This window comes from Andrographis paniculata, unplaced genomic scaffold (assembly GCF_009805555.1).
Source record: "Andrographis paniculata isolate CXL003 unplaced genomic scaffold, ASM980555v1 Contig69END, whole genome shotgun sequence".
Classification (NCBI taxonomy): Eukaryota; Viridiplantae; Streptophyta; class Magnoliopsida; order Lamiales; family Acanthaceae; genus Andrographis; species Andrographis paniculata.
In genome coordinates, this window is record NW_026137605.1 from 4,214,022 (window position 1) to 4,234,120 (window position 20,099).

At 33.2% G+C, this 20,099-nt stretch overlaps 1 protein-coding gene across 1 annotated transcript; it reads right to left on the reverse strand.

The window, feature by feature from the left end:
• Positions 1 to 6,047: 6,047 nt before the first annotated feature.
• LOC127263794 (probable protein S-acyltransferase 4) lies at positions 6,048 to 8,609 on the reverse strand. The gene is made up of 6 exons (XM_051293021.1): positions 8,419 to 8,609; positions 8,218 to 8,297; positions 7,730 to 7,924; positions 7,123 to 7,431; positions 6,788 to 7,009; positions 6,048 to 6,696 (listed from the first exon to the last, which is right to left on the reverse strand). The coding sequence occupies exons 2-6, from the start codon at positions 8,272 to 8,274 to the stop codon at positions 6,292 to 6,294; spliced, it is 1,188 nt and encodes a 395-aa protein (XP_051148978.1). The 5' UTR covers positions 8,275 to 8,297; positions 8,419 to 8,609; the 3' UTR covers positions 6,048 to 6,291.
• Positions 8,610 to 20,099: the final 11,490 nt, after the last annotated feature.

Below are 20,099 nucleotides of genomic sequence, written 5' to 3' on the forward strand. Positions count from 1 at the left end.
GCAGAAACATAAATAATGAAATGAGTAATATTTTACTCCCTCCGTCCGGCTAGAAAGTACACATGTTTCTACTTTGGGATGTCCAATTACAAAGTAACCATTTCATTAAATACCATATTTTTTCCATAAATACCTCTACTTTACATCACATCATTACTTCTATTAAAAAAAAAAGTAAGGACAAAAATGTCATTTTACTACTTTTACCTACCCACTATAATTAAAATACTATTATTCCTTAATCTCCGCGCCAAAAGTAAATGTATACTTATTTTGTGGACTGAGGGAGTATTAATTAGTAAAATTGTAAAATAATTTTATTATTTTTTTGCATTTTGTATTTTTTATATATGTAATATTATATTTGCAATTTATGCAAAAATTAAAGATATTTTGATTATATTGTATAAATATTTTTACTATAATAAGAAAATAATATTTATAAGTAGGACACACAGATGTAATAAAAAAGATACCTTTCAGATGAAATATATGAAATATACTTTTCCAATATTCAAACCGTTAAATATATAAAAATATGTATTATCAATCATGTATATAAAATTAAATGTTTCAAATAAAATTATCAAATCATTATTATTGAATAATTTATAACAAGATGTAATATTAATATACAACTTATATGTAATATTAATATACAACTTATATGTAAAAATTTATCTATGGTTTTAAATTTTCCATTTGAAATAGGCATATGTTAAATATATTGAATATTTTTTATTAAATTATTGATTATATTAAAATGAAATTATAATCTATGCACATATAGATATATAATTAAAATTATATTTGAATTTATATTATCAAAGTTTTGTTTGTTTATCAATATTGTATACTATTTTTTTATAGGTGTTTTCTTTTTTTTTGCTTGAAATGTATTTAATTTATTTATAAAAATATATATATATAGAAGTTTACTTTAATTTGTAGGAATAACTAAAAATTTATTAAAAATTACAACCAAACAAAACTTAAGATATATATATATATAACGTATATTATATATATGCATAATTTATTCATACTACTATTTTTTAAAATTGAATAGAAGTATATATAATAAATATAAAAAATTATAATACAATAAATACAATTAAATTTAACCGTGTATAACTCGGCCATCCGCTAATATTATAAATAAAAAAAGCACATATGCAAGAGCACATATAGATACTTTCATTTAAAATTTTAAATACATTTATCTAAACAAAACGCATACTAAGTAAAAAAAAGGTAATGATTATATTCTACTGTAGTATATTAGTATTATTTAATAAATTTATTAAACTAATAATATAATATTATTTTAAATAGTAAATGTTACATAACCAAACATAACATATATAACGTAACAATAACACACAAACCTTCTATTTAAATAACACATAGTACAAATAAAAAAATTACATATATAATGTAATAATAGCACATACAAGCTCCTAATTTAAATATAAAAATATATTATTATAAACAAAACAACAATGCTTAATAGATAAAAATATATATTCATGAAAACAAAAAAACACACACAAACTTTCATTTAAATTTTTCAAATATACTTATCTAAACAAAATAACAGAGTATAAGTAAAAAATTACAAAAATAAATATAAAAAAAATAGAACAGATATTTTTAAAAAAAATATATATATATATAATAAAAATATATAAACTCTAAAATAATATGAGACAAATTACTTTTAGTAAACGAAAATCAATATATTTTTACAACGATTCAATAATTTTATTAAAATAATAATATTTTATTTAATATAAATAATTAAATAGCACATATTATAAGTAAACAAATTACACACATAATATAATAAAAGCACACACATAAATTTTTTATTTAATCAAATAAAAAGCACACAAATATTTTTCATATAGCATAGAGCAACATATTAAATTATTTAAACATAATAAAATTATTATTATACCATATTAAAAGTGGACCGTCAAATTTAATAACTTCTAAATCTAATAATTTATATTAAATTAGTATGGTGATTATCAAAATTAAGTCAGTACAATAGATAATGACTACAAAACTTTTTTAATATACTTTTCTTGAGAAACCCATAGCCGTCTTGCTTCTCTATCACGCATGATCTTCATATACAATATTTTCTTTGCCGCACCCAAATTCTTCATCTCAAACTCACCCTTTAGTAGAACCTTCAAGTAATTAATTACAGTCATGTTTTTAGCTGCAATTAACGTATCATCCACATACAACAACAGATACACAAAGGAATCACTATAAAATTTTTTCGAGTAAACACAGTTATCAAATTGATTACGAGTATAACCATTAGACATCATAAAAAAAATAAAATCTCTTGTACCACTGCCTTGGAGACTGCTTCAAGCCATATAGAGATTTTTTAACAAGCATACTTGATTCCTTTTAGAACTGTGGAACCCTTCCGGTTGAGACATACAAATCTGTTATTCTAGATTACCATGGAGAAATGTTGTTTTTACATCAAGCTGCTAGAGTTCCAGATCAAAAGCACCCACCATTGCCAAAAAAACCCAGATGGTTTTGTGTTTCATCATAGGAGAAAAGACTTCATGGTAATCGATTCATTCATTCTGTGAGAATCCTTTTGCCACTAGTCTTGCCTTGAACCTAGCAGGTTCAACACCAGAAATTCTCTCATTTTTTTTAAAGACCCACTTGCAACCCATTGGCTTCACCCCTTTTAGTAGTGCAACGAGATCCCAAGTCTTGTTTTTTTTTTCAAGAGACTGCATCTCTTAATTCATTAGTCATTACTATAATCCAATTTTCTGCATCCTTATTCGCCACAACTTCTTTATATATTTTTGGCTCATCAGAGCCAAGATCATCACCAAGTACCAATGCATAAGCCATAAAATTCATGTCACATGTATTGACACATCCTGCAAACTTAGTTGGTTTTTGAATATTTCTCATTCCCTTTCTAGCTGTTATGGAATCTTCAACCCCAGTACCGGTGTCATCAGTTTCCTGCTCAATCGGTTTCCCTTGAGGTTTTGACTGATCTGGTTGATCGGATTGATCAATAGTATTATCCTGCTGCTCTTCCTTTAACACAACTCTTTCAGGAGTCTCAAACTCCACCTTCTGGTCAACATCACAATCTTTTGTATCTGCAATACTTTCATAACCTCTACTCTGATCAAACATAGCAGATTCGTCAAATGTTACATCTCGGCTAAGAAGAAATTTACCAGGGATTTTACCTTCTATACACCATAGTCGATAACCTTTGACTCCTGTTGCATACCCTAGAAATATGCATTTTACCACCATCAGCTCCAACTTACCATCATTCACATGTGCGCATGTAGGGTATCCAAATATTCGTAGATTAGAGTAATCATTGGGTTTACCGGACTATACCTGTTGAGGAGTCTTTAAGTCAATTGCAGTTGATGAAGATCTATTAACCAGATAGCTAGCAGTGTTAACTGCTTCTGCCCAAAATTGCTCAGATAAGCCAACAAATATGTGCATACACCTAGCACGTGCCATAAGGGTTTGGTTCATACGCCCTGCAACCCCATTTTGTTGTGGTGTGTGTCGTACAGTGGGTGCCTGCCTCACTATACCTTCTTTCTTGCAGAAATCATCAAATGAAGCGCTGCAGAACTCCAACCTATTATCAGTTCTTAGAGTCTTGACATGTTTACCCGTCCGTTTTTCAATCATAGTCTTCCACTCCTTGAACTTTCCAAACACCTCATCTTTAGTCTTCAGAAAGTAAAACTAAATTTTTTTTGAATAATCATTTATGAAAGTGACAAAGTAAGAACAACCGCCCTCTGATTTCACCAGAGAGGGATCCTATAAATCTGAATGAAAATACTCCAGAATTTCTTTTGAAGTGTGATGACCGGTACTAAAACCTCATCCTATGTTGCTTTCCTTTTACACAAGCCTCACATAATTAAATTTTACATGTCATATCCTCACCAAATAAACCCTGCTTGCTCAGCGCAGACAACCCTACTCACTCATGTGACCCAATCGACGGTGCCACAAATTTGTCATGTCATCATGTTTATCCAAGGACTGGGATACCGCTACCGTTCCCATCACTGAACTGCCTTGCAGAAAATAAATTTCATACTGCAGTTTTTCCTTCATCATCACCAGAGCATCTTTCAAGACTTTCATCCACTCACCTTCACCATGATATTTTAAACCATTCTTGGCTAAGGTGCCAAGAAAAATCAAATTCTTTATGATTTCAGGAACATACCAGCAGTCAAATATCCTAACAGTACTGTCATGCAATTTTATGTGCACTATCCCGCTCCCATTTATGGCTAGAACTCCATCATCACCCTACTTCACCATTCCATTCCATTCATTGAAATAAGTGAGTAGATCATGAGAGAACGTCATATGGTGAGAAGCACCGATATCCATAATCCAGGTATCAGCACTTTACCAAGGTCCCTATCATTAGGGTTGTCTTATACCATAGCAACACTACCATTGTTATTAACTCAATTTTTGTATTTTCCTTCTTATGTGGGCAATCCCTTTTAATGTGCCCCTTCTCCTTGCAAAGATAACGCTTGACTTTACTAGAGGATTTTGATTTTGGGCGCGACCTCTCCTTCCCATTACCCCTCTCATGTGGTCTTCCTCTACCTGAAAATAGACCTGAACTAGATGCCTCTTCCATAAAAACTTTTATTTTCAATTATTTGGATATAAGGGCATCTTTCACATTATTAACAGAAATTGTAGTTCTATCATCTAGCATAGTATCTACAAAATTTTCATATGAACCAGGTAGTGAACACAGTAAAATTAGGGTTTGATCTCATCATCTATTTTAACCTCAACCCCTTAAAGATCAAGAATAATACGGTTAAAGGTATCAAGATGATCCTTTACCTGAGTACTTTCGAACATCCGGAGGGTGTAAAGTCGTTGCTTATGATATAGCCTGTTTGTGAGAGAGTTGTTCTAGTACTTCTCATACAGTTTATCCCATAGCCCAAAAGCCGTTGTCTGATCTAAAACCTCTTGTAACACCTCATCAGTAACTGACAACAAGATCACAGAATGAGCCTTTGCCAAAATCTTATTCTTCACTTCCTCTTTCGTGTCTTTAGAAAACTTGTCTTCTTCTTCGAACGCAACCGCACATCCCTGTTAAGCCAGAAGTGCCCTCATCTTGATCTTTCAGAGCGTGAAGTCATTCGACCCATTAAACTTCTCTAGATCAAACTTATACGAGGACATCTTCAATCAATTAGATATGACTCTGATATCACTTGTTATGAGAAGAAAAGAAAGAAAACAAATAAAGCAGACATAGATTTTACTTGGTTTGGTGACGGTAGGTCAACCCACGTCCACGGACAGAAAACGAAGAGATTTTATTATACTGATTCAGAGAGTTACAATTATTGTCCTACGGATAGAAACCATAGCTATCTATTTATAAATATCCCAAAACACCCTAAACCCTAAGCTTATTTGTTATTAATTAGAATGAGCCGAAAAGGAACTCTGCCAATTAGAATAAAGCAGACATAGATTTTACTTGGTTTGGTGACGGTAGGTCAACCTACGTCCACGGGCAGAAAACGAAGAGATTTTATTATACTGATTCAGAGAGTTACAATTATTGTCCTACGGGTAGAAACCATAGCTATCTATTTATAAATATCCCAAAACACCCTAAACCCTAAACTTATTTGTTATTAATTAGAATGAGCCGAAAAGGAACTCTGCCAATTAAAACAATATTTTTGCTTTAGTTCCGAGTTGGGTAGACCGCTAAATACAAGTCACGTTTCAACAATACTAAATTTTCCTACTTAGAATTTGTTTGTGGGGTTTTGACTTTGAATTTTAATTTTAAATAGTAAAAATCTTAAATTGAAATATTTGTTTGATGTGATATAAATATAATTTGATATAATATTTTAAATATAAAATTAAATTTTAGTATACTATAATAAATTAAAAATATATATATTTAATTGGATATGTTAAAAAGGAAATACGTTTTCAAATAGTAAAATTATAGTAAAAATCTTAGAAACAAAGACACCCTATCAAATTCTAATGTAAAACAAAAAAAAATTACGTGTCGAAAGAAGTATGAACAAATAACATCACATAACATGAATAGTTAACTGCTAATAAAAAGTTTGCGGTTTGAATTGGATCATCTTAAAACACCAATGAGTGTTTGTGTGTGTAAGTTGTTTTTTGTCAAGAAAATCAAGAATTGATGCTGCTGTTTGATCTTCATCCTTCATCCTCAGCAGCTGCTTTCTCATCCCTCGTCGTCGTCGCCGTCGCTGTCTCCGTCGGGTCTTGTCCCATTTCAGAAGTCGTCGGTTCAATCCCTTCCTTGTGCGGCTTCATATTCTCCTCCGCGCATTCGATGCTCAGCAGAACTTCCGGGAGTGTAAGGCCGTTGTTCTCGATATCGATCTTCTCTTTGGAGCTGCTATTTGCGACGCTCTCCATGAGGCTGTGCTGATCCGAGCCATCCAAAGCTGTGATTTCATCTTCTTCGACGAATGCGCGAAAATCGTGCATGGAAGGAGGGATCTTCGCGAAGAAGACTTCTAGAAAGTTGTTGAGCATCCCGTTGTTGTACGGGTTCTCCTCTTTGTCGTAACGGTACCTAAAATTCTCGTATGTTGTCTGTACGCACAAGCATGAGAAAAAGTAGATGAAAAATTAATGAACAAGGTTGTTTGTGGAATATCTAAAAAAGGAATTATGTACAATGTACCTGATTTGTGCTGATAAGATAGAAATGGAAAATCGAAAGGCCGCCGACGAACCAGACGATGATGAAACAGTACACGATTAGAAAATCGGAGAGAATGTCGGTTTTCAAGGCTCTCAAAACGCTGACTTTGGGTCGAATAATGTTGATCCACGACACGATGAATACGTACAGACACAAGACCGTCGATGTTGCAATGAACAGGTAGAAGTACCTGTAGTTTCGCTGCACGAAAATATCACAAAGGATTCGGTTTCAAGACAACAACAGATAGTTCATTGTCTAGACAACAAAATGGAGTGTTTTTAGGACAAAATAAGACTCCCGTTGATACTCACTATACCGATGCATTGTCCGACCCAAGGGCAGTGATGGTCGAACCTCATGACGCAGTTGTTGCAAATCGAGCAATGAGACGCGCGCGGAGGCCGGTACAACAAACAGGTGTCGCAGAATTTGACTTTCACTGTATGCCCGTTGACAACGACATCCTTTGTCCGGGGAAGTTTAAGCCGAGGCGTTCTCCCATTGACCCATTCCATTGAAAGAGTGTCCATTTCCATGGTTTCATCGCATTCGGGAGGCCTTGTGTTCCTCGGGACAATGCCGGGGTCTCGGCTACATGTAAGAGATAAGAACAAAATGTCCTGTCCCAAAAACATCATGTATTGATCAACAAACTATATTAAGCTACAAGAACAGAAAAATGTAAGAAAAAAGGAAAGATTCGAGACACTGCCTAATAATTCAAAATTTTCAATGAGGCGACCATTCAATAATCAACTCAAGTGAATGGTTAGGATGCCGAATGGGGATAGATAGTACATGAAAATATATCAGACAACAACAGATGTTGTATATATATATGACTGATTAATTATAGTCCACACAGTGACAATATTTCTTTACAACATAAGAATGGCGAATTAAGATTAGTAGACGTACCAAGGCTGTTAGCGCTAGAGCGACGACAAGCACAGCGTACCATGGAGCTGCACTCTGGTTGTGTTTTATTTGTTGGTTGATTATAAATAGCATCTTTATGCAGAAAGCAAGGGCCGGGGCGGCGATAAGGAACACCGATAGGAATAGAGATGAGACATCGGGACCGAATATCAGTCTCCCTCCAAATACAAATATCTGCATCATCAGATTCGAATCATTCCCACTGCCTCTGCCAAGAACCATTTTTACTATATCTATACATCAGACAACAAAACAGAGTGTCCTAGCCCTTTTTTCTATCCCCAAATCGTCTTCTAATCATTACACATTCATTCATTCAATTCCGATAATAATTATTGCACAAGAAAAGATCTCAATACACAAATTACACCACAAAATTAATAAACACATACACATACACAAATGTATATATATATATATATATAGAGAGAGAGAGAGAGAGAGAGATAAGAGAGTGAAATTCTTACATTGCTTCCCCTCCAGACTCGATAAAGCCTCTGTTTCTGTGGTTTTTGTGTCTCCATATCACATGACTTCCTTCAATCCACTAAAACAACGGCAAAAAAACATGATGATATCGATCGAATTAATTTCAGACAACCTTGAAGACGAAGGAAATCAATTAATTAGCTTAAGAAAGTGGTTTTTCAACTCTGATAGATACATACAGATTTGGGGATCAACAGAAAATTCCTGTATCAAATTAAGTTTGACGAAATGGCGAGATGCCATGGAAGAGGAGTGAGAAACAGCCTAGCTAGCTAATTCACAGCTGCCATTGGCCCTCTCTCTCTCTCTCTGCGGATCTTCCGAGGAAGAATATTACTACTTTGTTGTGCCCACAAAACATTCTCCTCTGCTGTGCTGTGTTGTTGATTTTCATTTGGTAACTGTCTGATTCTGTTGCTCCATTATCATTTTTTTAAAAAGCATTTTCAATTATTTATTGAAACAAAGATTAAATCAAAATAAATCTATATAGAATATTACTTCCTCTTTTTGGAAATGAAACTAAATATTTTTTTGTCTATTTTTTAAATAAAACAAAAAAAAAATCCCTTACCATAATGTAAAAATAATTGATATTTGTTTAATATATTATAACAAATATATTTTTAATACTAAATAGATAATAAATATTTTATATGAAAACATATCAAAATAAAAATATAATATTTTATTAAGGGAGGAAAGAACTATTTGAATTATATTAAAATATATGACATTATTCATTATTTATTGATGATAATTTTTTTTTTTAAAAAAATCACTATAAATGTCTATGTCTCTAATAATAGATTAAATTAATTTTAAATATTTTATTATTTTTAAAAGTTTCAAATTTAAAAATTTCTATATGCAATCTTAATTTTTTTTTTAAAAAAAATATTAATTAATCTAATGCTATATACCCTCCAATATTTTTACTTCTTTCTAATTATCTGTGATTAATTTTGTTAATTATTTTACAATTTTACATTCTATTTTGTTATTTAAAATAATTTTATAAACTATTTATTGTCTTCGTACAAATAATAATATACACTTATATTTTTTCTAAGCTTATCATCATACAATTATCTTATTTACTTTCAAGATAGTTTTGTCCCTACATTCTTATAGTACATTACGATGATAGTATCCTATTAATATTTTTTAGTTTTTGTAATAAAATTAAACAGATACATACAAAAAGATGTAAAAATAAGAAGTTAGTTTACCCAATTTTTTATTATTAAAAAATATAATATATACATATACATATCTACCTACAGAAAAAATTAATATAAAAAATTATTTTTTATACTGAGGATTTTCATACCTAATACCTAAAAAATACAAAATGAAGACATCCAATTTATTAGAAAGATAATTTTCTTTTATTTTTTTTTTTATGTCTATAGAAATTTTTAAAATTTGAGATACTTTAAAATAAAAAATAATATTAAAAACTTTATAATAGAAAGATAAAAAAAAATGCTATAATTGAAGAGGCAATCCTATTTTGGTTTTTTTTTTCCAAATAAAACTTTTTTACTATTTATCTCCAATAAAAAGTATATTATTTTTTATCACAAAATATAATATTAAAATATTACTAGGAATAACACAATTTGTCTTTTACATTTATTTGTGTAAATTACTCCATAAATATCATTTAATTTGTATTATAAAAGACTAATAAATATATTTTTGCCATTTTTTTATAATTTGTATTACATGTTGATATAATAATTAATATTCAAATATTTATATAAAAAAAAACCCTAAACTCTAAATTCAAAAAAATCAATGACACTCTTCTTATAAAGGAATATGGTATTTAAACCAAAACTCAAATCATTACTTGACAACTCCATAAATTCCTCTAGGTCTAATAGTAGAAATTTGGGTATATTTTTCAATAATTTTATTTAGCAAGACAAAATTCAAATTATTAAAGTTAATTGATGTATTCAAATTTCTAAAATTTACAGTAAATTCTAAATTTCATCTCTTTAATATTAATCAGGAATTGAATAATTAAGTAATTATAAATATTCTAAATTTTAATTAATTTAAATCTATTCATTTTAAATTTACGTTTAAATCCTTTGATTATTCCAAGTCACATTGTTTGTTGCCCTTTATCCAACGTGCAGGCACATTGTTATTTATTTTAATTATTAATTAATAATATACATGTGTCGTGTTCACAATGAACAATGTAGCGTCACTATAAAACCAAAAAAAAAAAACAGAAAAAACCAAAAAAGTAAAAGTAAAATGAAACTATGAAAACAAATTCAAATAATACTGTAACATAAGTAGTTTCAGTACTACTAATATTTATTTATTTTTTTCGACGAAATTATTATACCAAATGTCTATATATTATTTAAAATAATTTATATATTTTTTTATTTTAACATTTAACATATATTTTGATTTGAAAATATTATGTTAAATATGCGTTTTAAATTTACGTTTGCGTAATTGTTAAAATATGCTTTTCATATTAATATTACTCCCTCCCCTCCGTCCCATTTAATATGGGTGTATTACGGTAAATACGAGAATTTAGGTAAAGTATAATTAGTAAGTAATTAAGAAGTATATTAGTAAAAATAATTATAGATTAAAATTAAGATAAATAAATAGTTTAATTAAAATTAAAAAAATTATAAAATTTAAAATTTAAAATGCGATTAAAGTGCATAATTATATTTTTAAAAATAAAAATAACAAGTTACGTGGGACAGACGAAAATAGAAAATAAGGACAAATTATGTAGGAATTGAGAGAGTATTAATTTGCGTTTATAACTGCCAACACAGCACAGTTCATTTATTGTTAAACACGAATGTGTCAAATCCCATGTCCAAAATTTCCAAGGCATTATTATTATTATTATTATTATTATTATTATTATTATATGAGCTGTATAAGTATAAAAGTTTATAAATATTAATAGTGGTGTGTTTAATAAATTAATATAGAAATATTTTAGAAATATTGGTAATTTTCAATTGATTTGAAAATAAGAAAATTTGAATAGAAAAATATATATTTGATATGTGATAAATAAATCTTCAAATAATATTTTAAATATGATATGAGAAAACGAGAAAAAAAAAAAAAACAAATAAAGAATATATGAGTTTTATGTAGTTACCGAACAGGAGTTTTATGTAGTTCGGTAACGGTGTGTCAACCTACGTCCACAAACAAGAATCAGAGATATTTTATTATACTGATTCAGAGAGTTACCATCATTGTCATACGGTTTGGAATCATAGCTATCTATTGATAAGCACCAAAAAACATCCTAAACCCTAAGTCCATTTGTTATTAATTATGATGGGCCCAAAACAAACACTGCCAATTAAAACAATCTTTTTGCTTTGGTTCCGAGTCGTGTAGACCGCCAAATTCAAGTCACGTTTCAACAGTTTCTCCAATTGCCAATGGTTCCTCAGTATGTCTCTTAGTCGTTTCCATCCTGCCAGATGCCCCTCGGGACTTTACCTCCTGCGAATATTAACCAAGTTCAAGTAGTGCTCGAACTTCTCCGTTGATAGCGCATTTGTCAACATATCAGTTGGATTGTGTTATGTAACTATTTACTGAATATAAAACCTGTCTTCCTTCAGAACAACATGGATAATATTAAACCTTACATCAATATGCTTGGTTCTCTCGTGATACATCGGATTTTTAGCCAAACTCAAAGCACTCCAACTATCACAGAATAACACCGATTTCTCCACCTTCATAACCAAACTCAGCACCATACCATATAACTAGACACCCTCCTTAATACCTTCAGTCATTGACATGTATTCCGCCTCAGTTGTCGACAGTGCAACCGTAGGTTGTAAAGTAGATTTCCAATTGACTGCACATCCAAACAGAACGAAGATAAAACAAGTCAGTGATCTTCGTTTCACCAAGTCACCCCCGTAATTAGAGTCTGCATAGACCAGACCATCGCTATGGCCTTTATCATCGTATACGAGACAAATATCAGATGCTCTTTTCAAATATCGCAAGATCCACTTTACAATTCCCTAGTGAGCTTTACCCGGATTAGCCATAAACCTGCTCAGCACACCAACCGCCAATGCATAAGTCAGAGAATCCATGTCACATGTATTGACACATCCTGCAAACCTAGTTGGTTTATGAATATTTCTCTTTCCATTTCTAGCTGCTATGGAATCTTCAACCCTATTACCAGTGTCATCAACTTCTTCTTCAACCGGTTTTCCTTGAGGTTTTGACTGATTTGGTTGATCGGATTGATCAATAGTATTATCCTGCTGCTTTTTCTCTAACACAACTTTATCAGGAGTCTCAAACTCCACCCTCTGGTCAGCACCACAATCTTTTGTATTTGCAATACTTTCACAACTTCTACTATGATCAAGTATAGCAAATTCATCAAAGGTTACATCTTTGACTCATGTTGTATACCCCAGAAATATGCATTTTACCGCTCTCGACTCCAGCTCACCATCATTTACATAAGCGTATGCAGTGCATCCAAATATTCGTAGGTTAGAGTAATCATTGAATATACCGGACCATACCTCTTGAGGAGTCTTTAAGTCAATTACAGTTGATTGAGATCTATTAACTAGATAGCTAGCAGTGTTAACTGCTTCAACCCAAAATTGCTTAGATAAGTCAACAAATATACGCATATACTAGCACGCGCCATGAGGGTTTGATTCACACGCTCTGCAACCCCATTTTTCTGTGGTGTGTGTCGTACAGTGCGGTGCCTGCCTCACTATACCTACTTTCTTGCAGAAATCATCAAATGGAGCGTTGCAGAACTCCAATCCATTATCAGTTATCAGAGTCTTAACCTGTTTACCCGTCCGCTTTTCAATCATGGTTTTTCACTCCTTGAACTTTTCAAACACCTCATCTTTAGTCTTCATAAAGTAAAACCAGACTTTTCTTGAATAATTATTTATGAAAGTGACAAAGTAAGAACAACCGCCCTTTGATTTCACCAGAGAGAGACCCTATAAATCTGAATGAAGATACTCCAGAATTTCTTTTGAAGTGTGATGACCGGTACTAAAACCTCATCCTACGTTGCTTCCCTTTTACACAAGCCTCACATAATTAAATTTTACATGTCATATCCCCACCAAATAAACCCTGCTTTCTCAGCACAGGCAACCCCTACTCACTCATGTGACCCAATCGATGGTGCTACAAATTTGTTCTGTCATCATGTTTATCCAAGGACTCGGATACCGCCACCATTCCCATAACTGAACTACCATATAGAATATAAATTCCATGTTGCAGTTTTCCCTTCATAATCACCGGAGCACCTTTTAGGACTTTCACCCATTCACATTCACCATGATATTTTAAATCATTCTTGGCTAAGGTGCCAAGAGAAATCAAATTCTTTCTGAATTGAGAAACATACTAGCAGTCAAATTTCCTGACAGTACCGTCATGCAATTTTATCTGCACTATCCCGTTTCCTTTTATGGCTAGAACCTCGTCATCACCTAACTTCACCGTTCAATTCCACTCATTGAAAGAAGTGAGTAGGTAACGAGAGAACATCATGTTGTGAGAAACACCAGTATCCATAATCCAAGTATCACTGATACTAGTACTACACATTTTCAGAACTTCAGAAAGGTCTCCATCATCAAAACTATCATATACCACAACAGCACTGCCACTGTTACTAGACTCAACTTTTGTATTTCCCTTCTTCTGTGGACAATCCATTTTAATGTGCTTTTTCTTCTTGCAAATAAATAACTTTGCTAGAGGATTTTGATTTTGAACGCGACCTCCCATTTCCATTACCCCTCTCCTGTGGTCTTCCTCTACCTGCAAACAGACCTGAACCATAACCCTCTTCCACAGAAACCTTTATTTTCAATTCTTTGGTCATAAAGACATCTTTCACATTATTAACATAAATTGTAGTTCTACTATATAGCATAGTTACTACAAAATTCTCATATGAACCAGGTAGTGAACATAACAAAATTAGCGCCTGATCTTCATGATCTATTTTAACCTCAACCCCTTGAAGATTACGAATAATACGGTTAAAGGTATTAAGATAATCCTTTACTTGAGTATGTTTAGACATCCGGAGGGTGTAAAATCGTTACTTCTGATATAGCCTGTTTGTGAGAGAGTTGTTCTGGTACTTCTCAAACCCTAAGCCCATTTGTTATTAATTAGGATGAGCCTAAAAGGAACCCTGCCAATTGAAACAACCTTTTTTCGCTTTGGTTCCGGGTCGGGTAGACCGCTAAATCCAAGTCACGTTTCAAAAATCATCTCATTAATTAAAGAGATTTGGCTTTCCTTGCTTGATTGGTTCTTTTTTGTCCCAAATCATCTCATTAATTTTTGCATTAAGACCTCCCCATGATTTCACCCCACTACTCTTTCATAATTGCATGAAACATCCATTAGGAATCTCAAAAGATTTTTTAACCTTCTTGCATTATGTATAACCATCAAATCTCCTTATGGCACTCATCGAGACTTTGTTAATGACAATTAACTCTAAGGGTCTCCACTCCTCTCGTCAACCCTCTCATATTATCGATTAAGCTGGTTTTTCATTGGTCTTGCATTCTTTTGGGCCGCCACTAACATTATCCACCATCGATTTGAATACTTGGACCTGACGCTAACAAAATTATATTACGTCGGCCTAAGTCATTTTGATCAAATCGATCAAAAGTCCTCCAAAAACGGCCCGACATTATTGATGGAATTTTCATGTGGCAACATAATGCCCCCCCTATATTTTACAAAATATTGAATATTAGACATATGAAATGAATTTTATGAAATATACATACTTAAATCGCCTAAGGGGAACAACCGATTGACTTGCCACAAAAGTGATAGCTCACCGGAATCAGTTTCTTTTTATTGGATCGACTTGGCAACCAACCGTACCAACAAATTCCTTACTAAAGTTGTTGACAACATTCGATGCCAACTTCATATAGCGAATAGTTAAACTTGAGCCAACCTCATCATAATTTCACTCGACTTGATTGGCATGATCAACTCCAAAGTAGACATCATGGGCGGCAACCTGTGTGGTTGACAATCTACTTTCATCGACAATAGATGCTCAACCAGCTTTCTTACTAGCCTCAACTTTCCTTCGGAAAAAACAATCACAACATCAGGGAGTCAAGTCTTTTAAACGCTAATGATCAAGATCAAAAAGTTGGGCGCAAATCCAGCTTGTTCCATCATGTCGCCAAGATTTATTTTCAACAATGTATCTTGATCCCCGAGCGATAGCGATATTCTCAAAGCTTGAAGGAATAGCTCAAGCCCACTATTTTTTCTTGCTCGAACAACACATTGAATTTTTGCTTGGTCTAGCCATCTCTCAATCTGTGACCTTATTTCAAAGACAACTGTGTTTAGAATGCATTCTACGCCAAGCTCATCATCATACAAACTTTTTGTTTGACATTCCGCTTATCGACTTTGTCTTTTCCTTTTACTCCATCACCGCTTCCGTAAATCGCAACTTCTCCAAACTTCTTGAGAGCATCTGAATGTCGAACCAAAAGTTTGGGACTAATCAGTACCTATTTTTTTTTTTTTATCGGCAATTGGGTTTTTGACAATATAGCACTAATTGGAACCCATTTTTTTCATGATCGCTTTGGCGACTGCTCAAAAACTTGATCATCTTTCATTTTGGACATTTAGCGATCAAGTCGAAGTTCTTTTTGCTCATGGCGACTCGTGACTTGCTCAAATCCTCTCATTGTCGCCTATTTCCTTTCGCCGCAGCCTGTTTGGTGACCAAGTTTAATTCTTTTCCGCCCATAGCAACTCATGACTTGTCTAAATCCACTTGCCGCTGCCAAGCTGCCCATTTGGCAACCAGATTGAACTATTTTTTGCTCATGGCGGTTAATGACATGTTCTGATCCTCTCGCCGCTACCCATTTCCTCTCGCCACAGCTTGTTTTCTCACCTCATCAGGCCAAATGTTTTGATTGATCGCATGTTTTATCCAACATGCACCCATTTTGAATTTTTTCCGCCAGCCTCTTCCTTTGGTGGCGTCTCTTTTGCGTCCGTGTCAAGTGTTTCGGCCCTTGAACCATCGGCTCTTTATGGTTTACAAGCCATTCATCCGATGGTGGTACAATTAGCAGTTTCCTCATTGAATGAGGACAAATATTTACCTGATCGACAGTGGTAACATCATAGGCATTGCCATTTTTCTTAGCGCCAACTTCCAGAATCATTGCCGATGGGCGCAAATGACCATTTAGTGTTGGCCTATCCGCCAATGATATGACATTCATACCCGCCGCAAAAGAATCACTATCTAACTCTTTGTTTTGCTTTTTCAGCTCAACAAAATCGTCATCGTCAAAGATGATAAAAGGTTGATCGGTCGGCCTAAATTGATTGACGGCCTTTCTTTCATTTATCATTTGCTCAGCTTGAATGACGCAAGATATAAGTTGCTAGAAATTGCTGAACTCTTGCAAAGCGAGCTTTTCATTAAGTTGTGAATGCATGTTTCTCACCGCTATATGCATCGCTTGAGTATCCGGAATTTGTATATTGTAGCGATTTTTCAAATTTTGAAAGCGCTTTATATACTCGTCTATCGGTTCATCAATTTGTTGCTTTGCATTCATCAAATCAAGCAATGTAACTTTAATTGGAGGAATATAAAATTGATCATGACATGCTCTCTCCATCTCTTTCCATGACTATATGGAGTTTGGCGGTAGCGCCAAATACCAATTGAATGCAACACCAGTTAACGATAGCGAAAACATTTGAAGTTTATGCCAATCGCTAGCTTCGCTGCATTATGCAATGAAACGGCTCATATGCTCCATACTTTAACGCCCATCTTCTTCTGAGAAAAGAGTAAATTTAAGTGTTTTGGTGTCGCGTGTAAATGACATCATATTTCCTATCCAATTGGGGTAAGGTTAACGATATGATGACTGATCAATTGGGCATAGGTGCTGCCCAAATACTCCACGAACAGCCTCTAGCAACATTTAAGGGACGATGAAAGTTTGAGACAACGGAGGGGCTAGCGGACCGCCCTGCTGTCCGCAGAATATTGTACTAACGGCGTTAAGATAGCCTGCTGGAACAACAATTGCCAGCGGAAGCTCATAACATGGCGGTTGAAAATAATTGGTCATTGGTGCATCAAATTGTCGTTTTCCCCCAAGGGACCGATGCATCAAACCCGGCGACTGAAACAAGGACATTATACCCGCGATGTTATGATTTCCTGCCGGCGGAAGAATTAATGATTGTTGCCCCTGAAATTCCTGTTGTAAATAATGACCGTTAGAGCCATTGAATGGTTGTTTCCCCCCAAGAGATTGTTGTTGCTGTGCGACTCCTTGCCCAGGGAACAAACTCGTTGCGTTTGGGCTTCCATAAACAGTTGTATATATCTTCTATCCTGTGAGTGTCCTACCAACGACGTTAATATCGCCTGTTGGTGGAACAATCAACGGTGGCGATTGAGAAAAATTGCCCCCTGGAGCGCCATATAGTCGGTGATCCCCAATGGATTGATGTGGTGGAGCAGCCTCTTGAGAGAAAAATAAATTTCTTGCCTCTACTCCACAATCGATCATCGGAATATTGTATATCAGTGGTGGCGGTTGAAAAAAGTCGCCCTCCGGAGTGCCAAATTGACGCTGCCCCCCAAATCCACTGGGGCTACCACTACAATTTGAAATAGCCGTTGTACTTGTCGAAGGGTCCATTCGGAGTGCTTGAACCTATCCAAATTGTACTTGGGGAATTTATGAATATCTAGATGAAGGAAAATTCGAAAAAGTCACCTGACTTGGGGCTGTCATGGGCTGAAAAACGGGATCTCTAATTTGCAACGGAATCGACATCATTTGAGACTAGACGATTAGAGAAAAATAACATCCGGTAGTTTCTGAAAATTGTTGGTTCTCATTGTGTCGATCAGCGGCCATTTCATTGCTTGTGGCCGGCCGGAGAATGTCGTCCACTTAGCGCGACATATCAAATGCGAAGTCTCGAAGGCTTGTTTGCATCGCTGATGATATTTCCTCATGAATGAAGGCAATCGCCATCCTTTCGGAGGAACTGTTGCCCTCTATACACAAAGCAGCACCTTCTCGACATAAATTCTTTTGGATGGACAGCCCATAAAAGGCGTCCGACAACTCGTCGCCGTTCTTTCCTTGATTCGCTATATGAATAATTTTTCCAATTGTAATCGCATACGCCGTTGCGTCCCAATGGGCGTGCCAATTATGTTTGCTTGGAAAATAATTTTCGGCCTAGAACTTCTCGCCGGGAGTATTGGTGGGTTCCCAGGCAACTCGATGTGAATCTCCGGTGGTATGCGATAAATTTAAGAAAAAATCACACAAAAATAATCAAAGAAACGACGGTGCAAACGAGTTGTATTGATTCAAGATCGATTCAACATTATTCTAAAAAGAACAAAAGAAGAAAAAATACAAGGAAAATGTAAAGAAAATAAGGATAATTTTGTGGATTGAGATGTGTCTTTCCTTGCTTGATTAGTTCTTTTTTTCCCAAATCATCTCATTAATTTTTGCATTAAAAACTCCCCATGATTTCACCACACTACTCTTTCATAATTGCATGTAACATCTCATTAGGAATCTCAAAAGATCTTTTAACCTTCTTGCATTATGTATAAAAATCAAACCTCCTTGTTGCACTCATCAAGACTTTGTTAATGACAATTAACTCTAAGGGTCTCCACTCCACTCGTCAACCCTCTCGTATCATCGATTAAGCTGGTTTTTCATTGATCTTGCATTCTTTTGGGTCGCCACCAACATTATCCATAATCACTTTGAATACTTGGACCTGACGCTAACAAAATTATGTTACGTCGGCCTAAGTCATTTTGATCAAATCGATCAAAAGTCCTCCAAAAACGCCCGCCATTATTGATGGAATTTTCATGTGGTAATACAAATATAAAATTGAATTATTCACTATTATTGATTAAGAACGATTAAAATAAAATTATAAAAAAACTCACATAATCTTCTAAATTTCAATTACTCACAATTTTAATAGTAACTGCTAATATAACATTAGGCCTAGTTTGAATGCTTTTGGAATTTTTTTTTTTTTTGAGAAGCACTTAAGGGTGTATATGAAAAAAACAGCATAAACAATTTTACCATTTAAATTATTATTTTACCCCTAATAATAATAATAATAATAATAATAATAATAATAATAATAATAATAATAAGATAAAATATAAATAGACATAATTAATTTATATAAAATCTAAATATAATTGTATTTTAATTATTCATTTATATATTTTATTTAAATTAAATGTAAAATACTCCATCCGTCCTTGATATAATGTCAGTATTACGGTAGACATGAGAATTTATGTTAGTAAATAATTAATAATATATTAGTAAAAATAATTATAGATTAAAGTTAAAATAACTAATTAGTATAATTAAATATTTCAAAATTCTAAATATAATTAAAGTGTGTAATACTTTTACAAAAAAAAGAAAGTGACATAAGAGGTGAGAAGGATGGAAACGGAAATAAAAAATGTAACATTATATGTGGGACACAGAGAGTATATAATTAAAAATATCAAATTTTTAAAAATAAGATTTAATTATATAGTAAATAATTTAATATTTTTCAATATAATTTATAAAGTTTTAAAATAATTTGTAGAATAAATTTTATTTAAATTTAATTACATTTTTAATTTTCATTTATATAAAACAACAAAAAAATACATATATAATTTATACTTGTTGGGGACTCCCGTTTGCGG

Bases quoted from the DNA above. Each gene is read 5' to 3' on its own strand.
- LOC127263794 (XM_051293021.1), bottom strand. From the start codon at position 8,274: ATGGAGACACAAAAACCACAGAAACAGAGGCTTTATCGAGTCTGGAGG. The intron at 7,925-8,217 runs GTAAGAATTTCA...CTGATGATGCAG, and splicing joins GAGTCTGGAGGGGAAGCAAT to ATATTTGTATTTGGAGGGAG. The intron at 7,432-7,729 runs GTACGTCTACTA...TTTTTGGGACAG, and splicing joins CTCTAGCGCTAACAGCCTTG to GACATTTTGTTCTTATCTCT.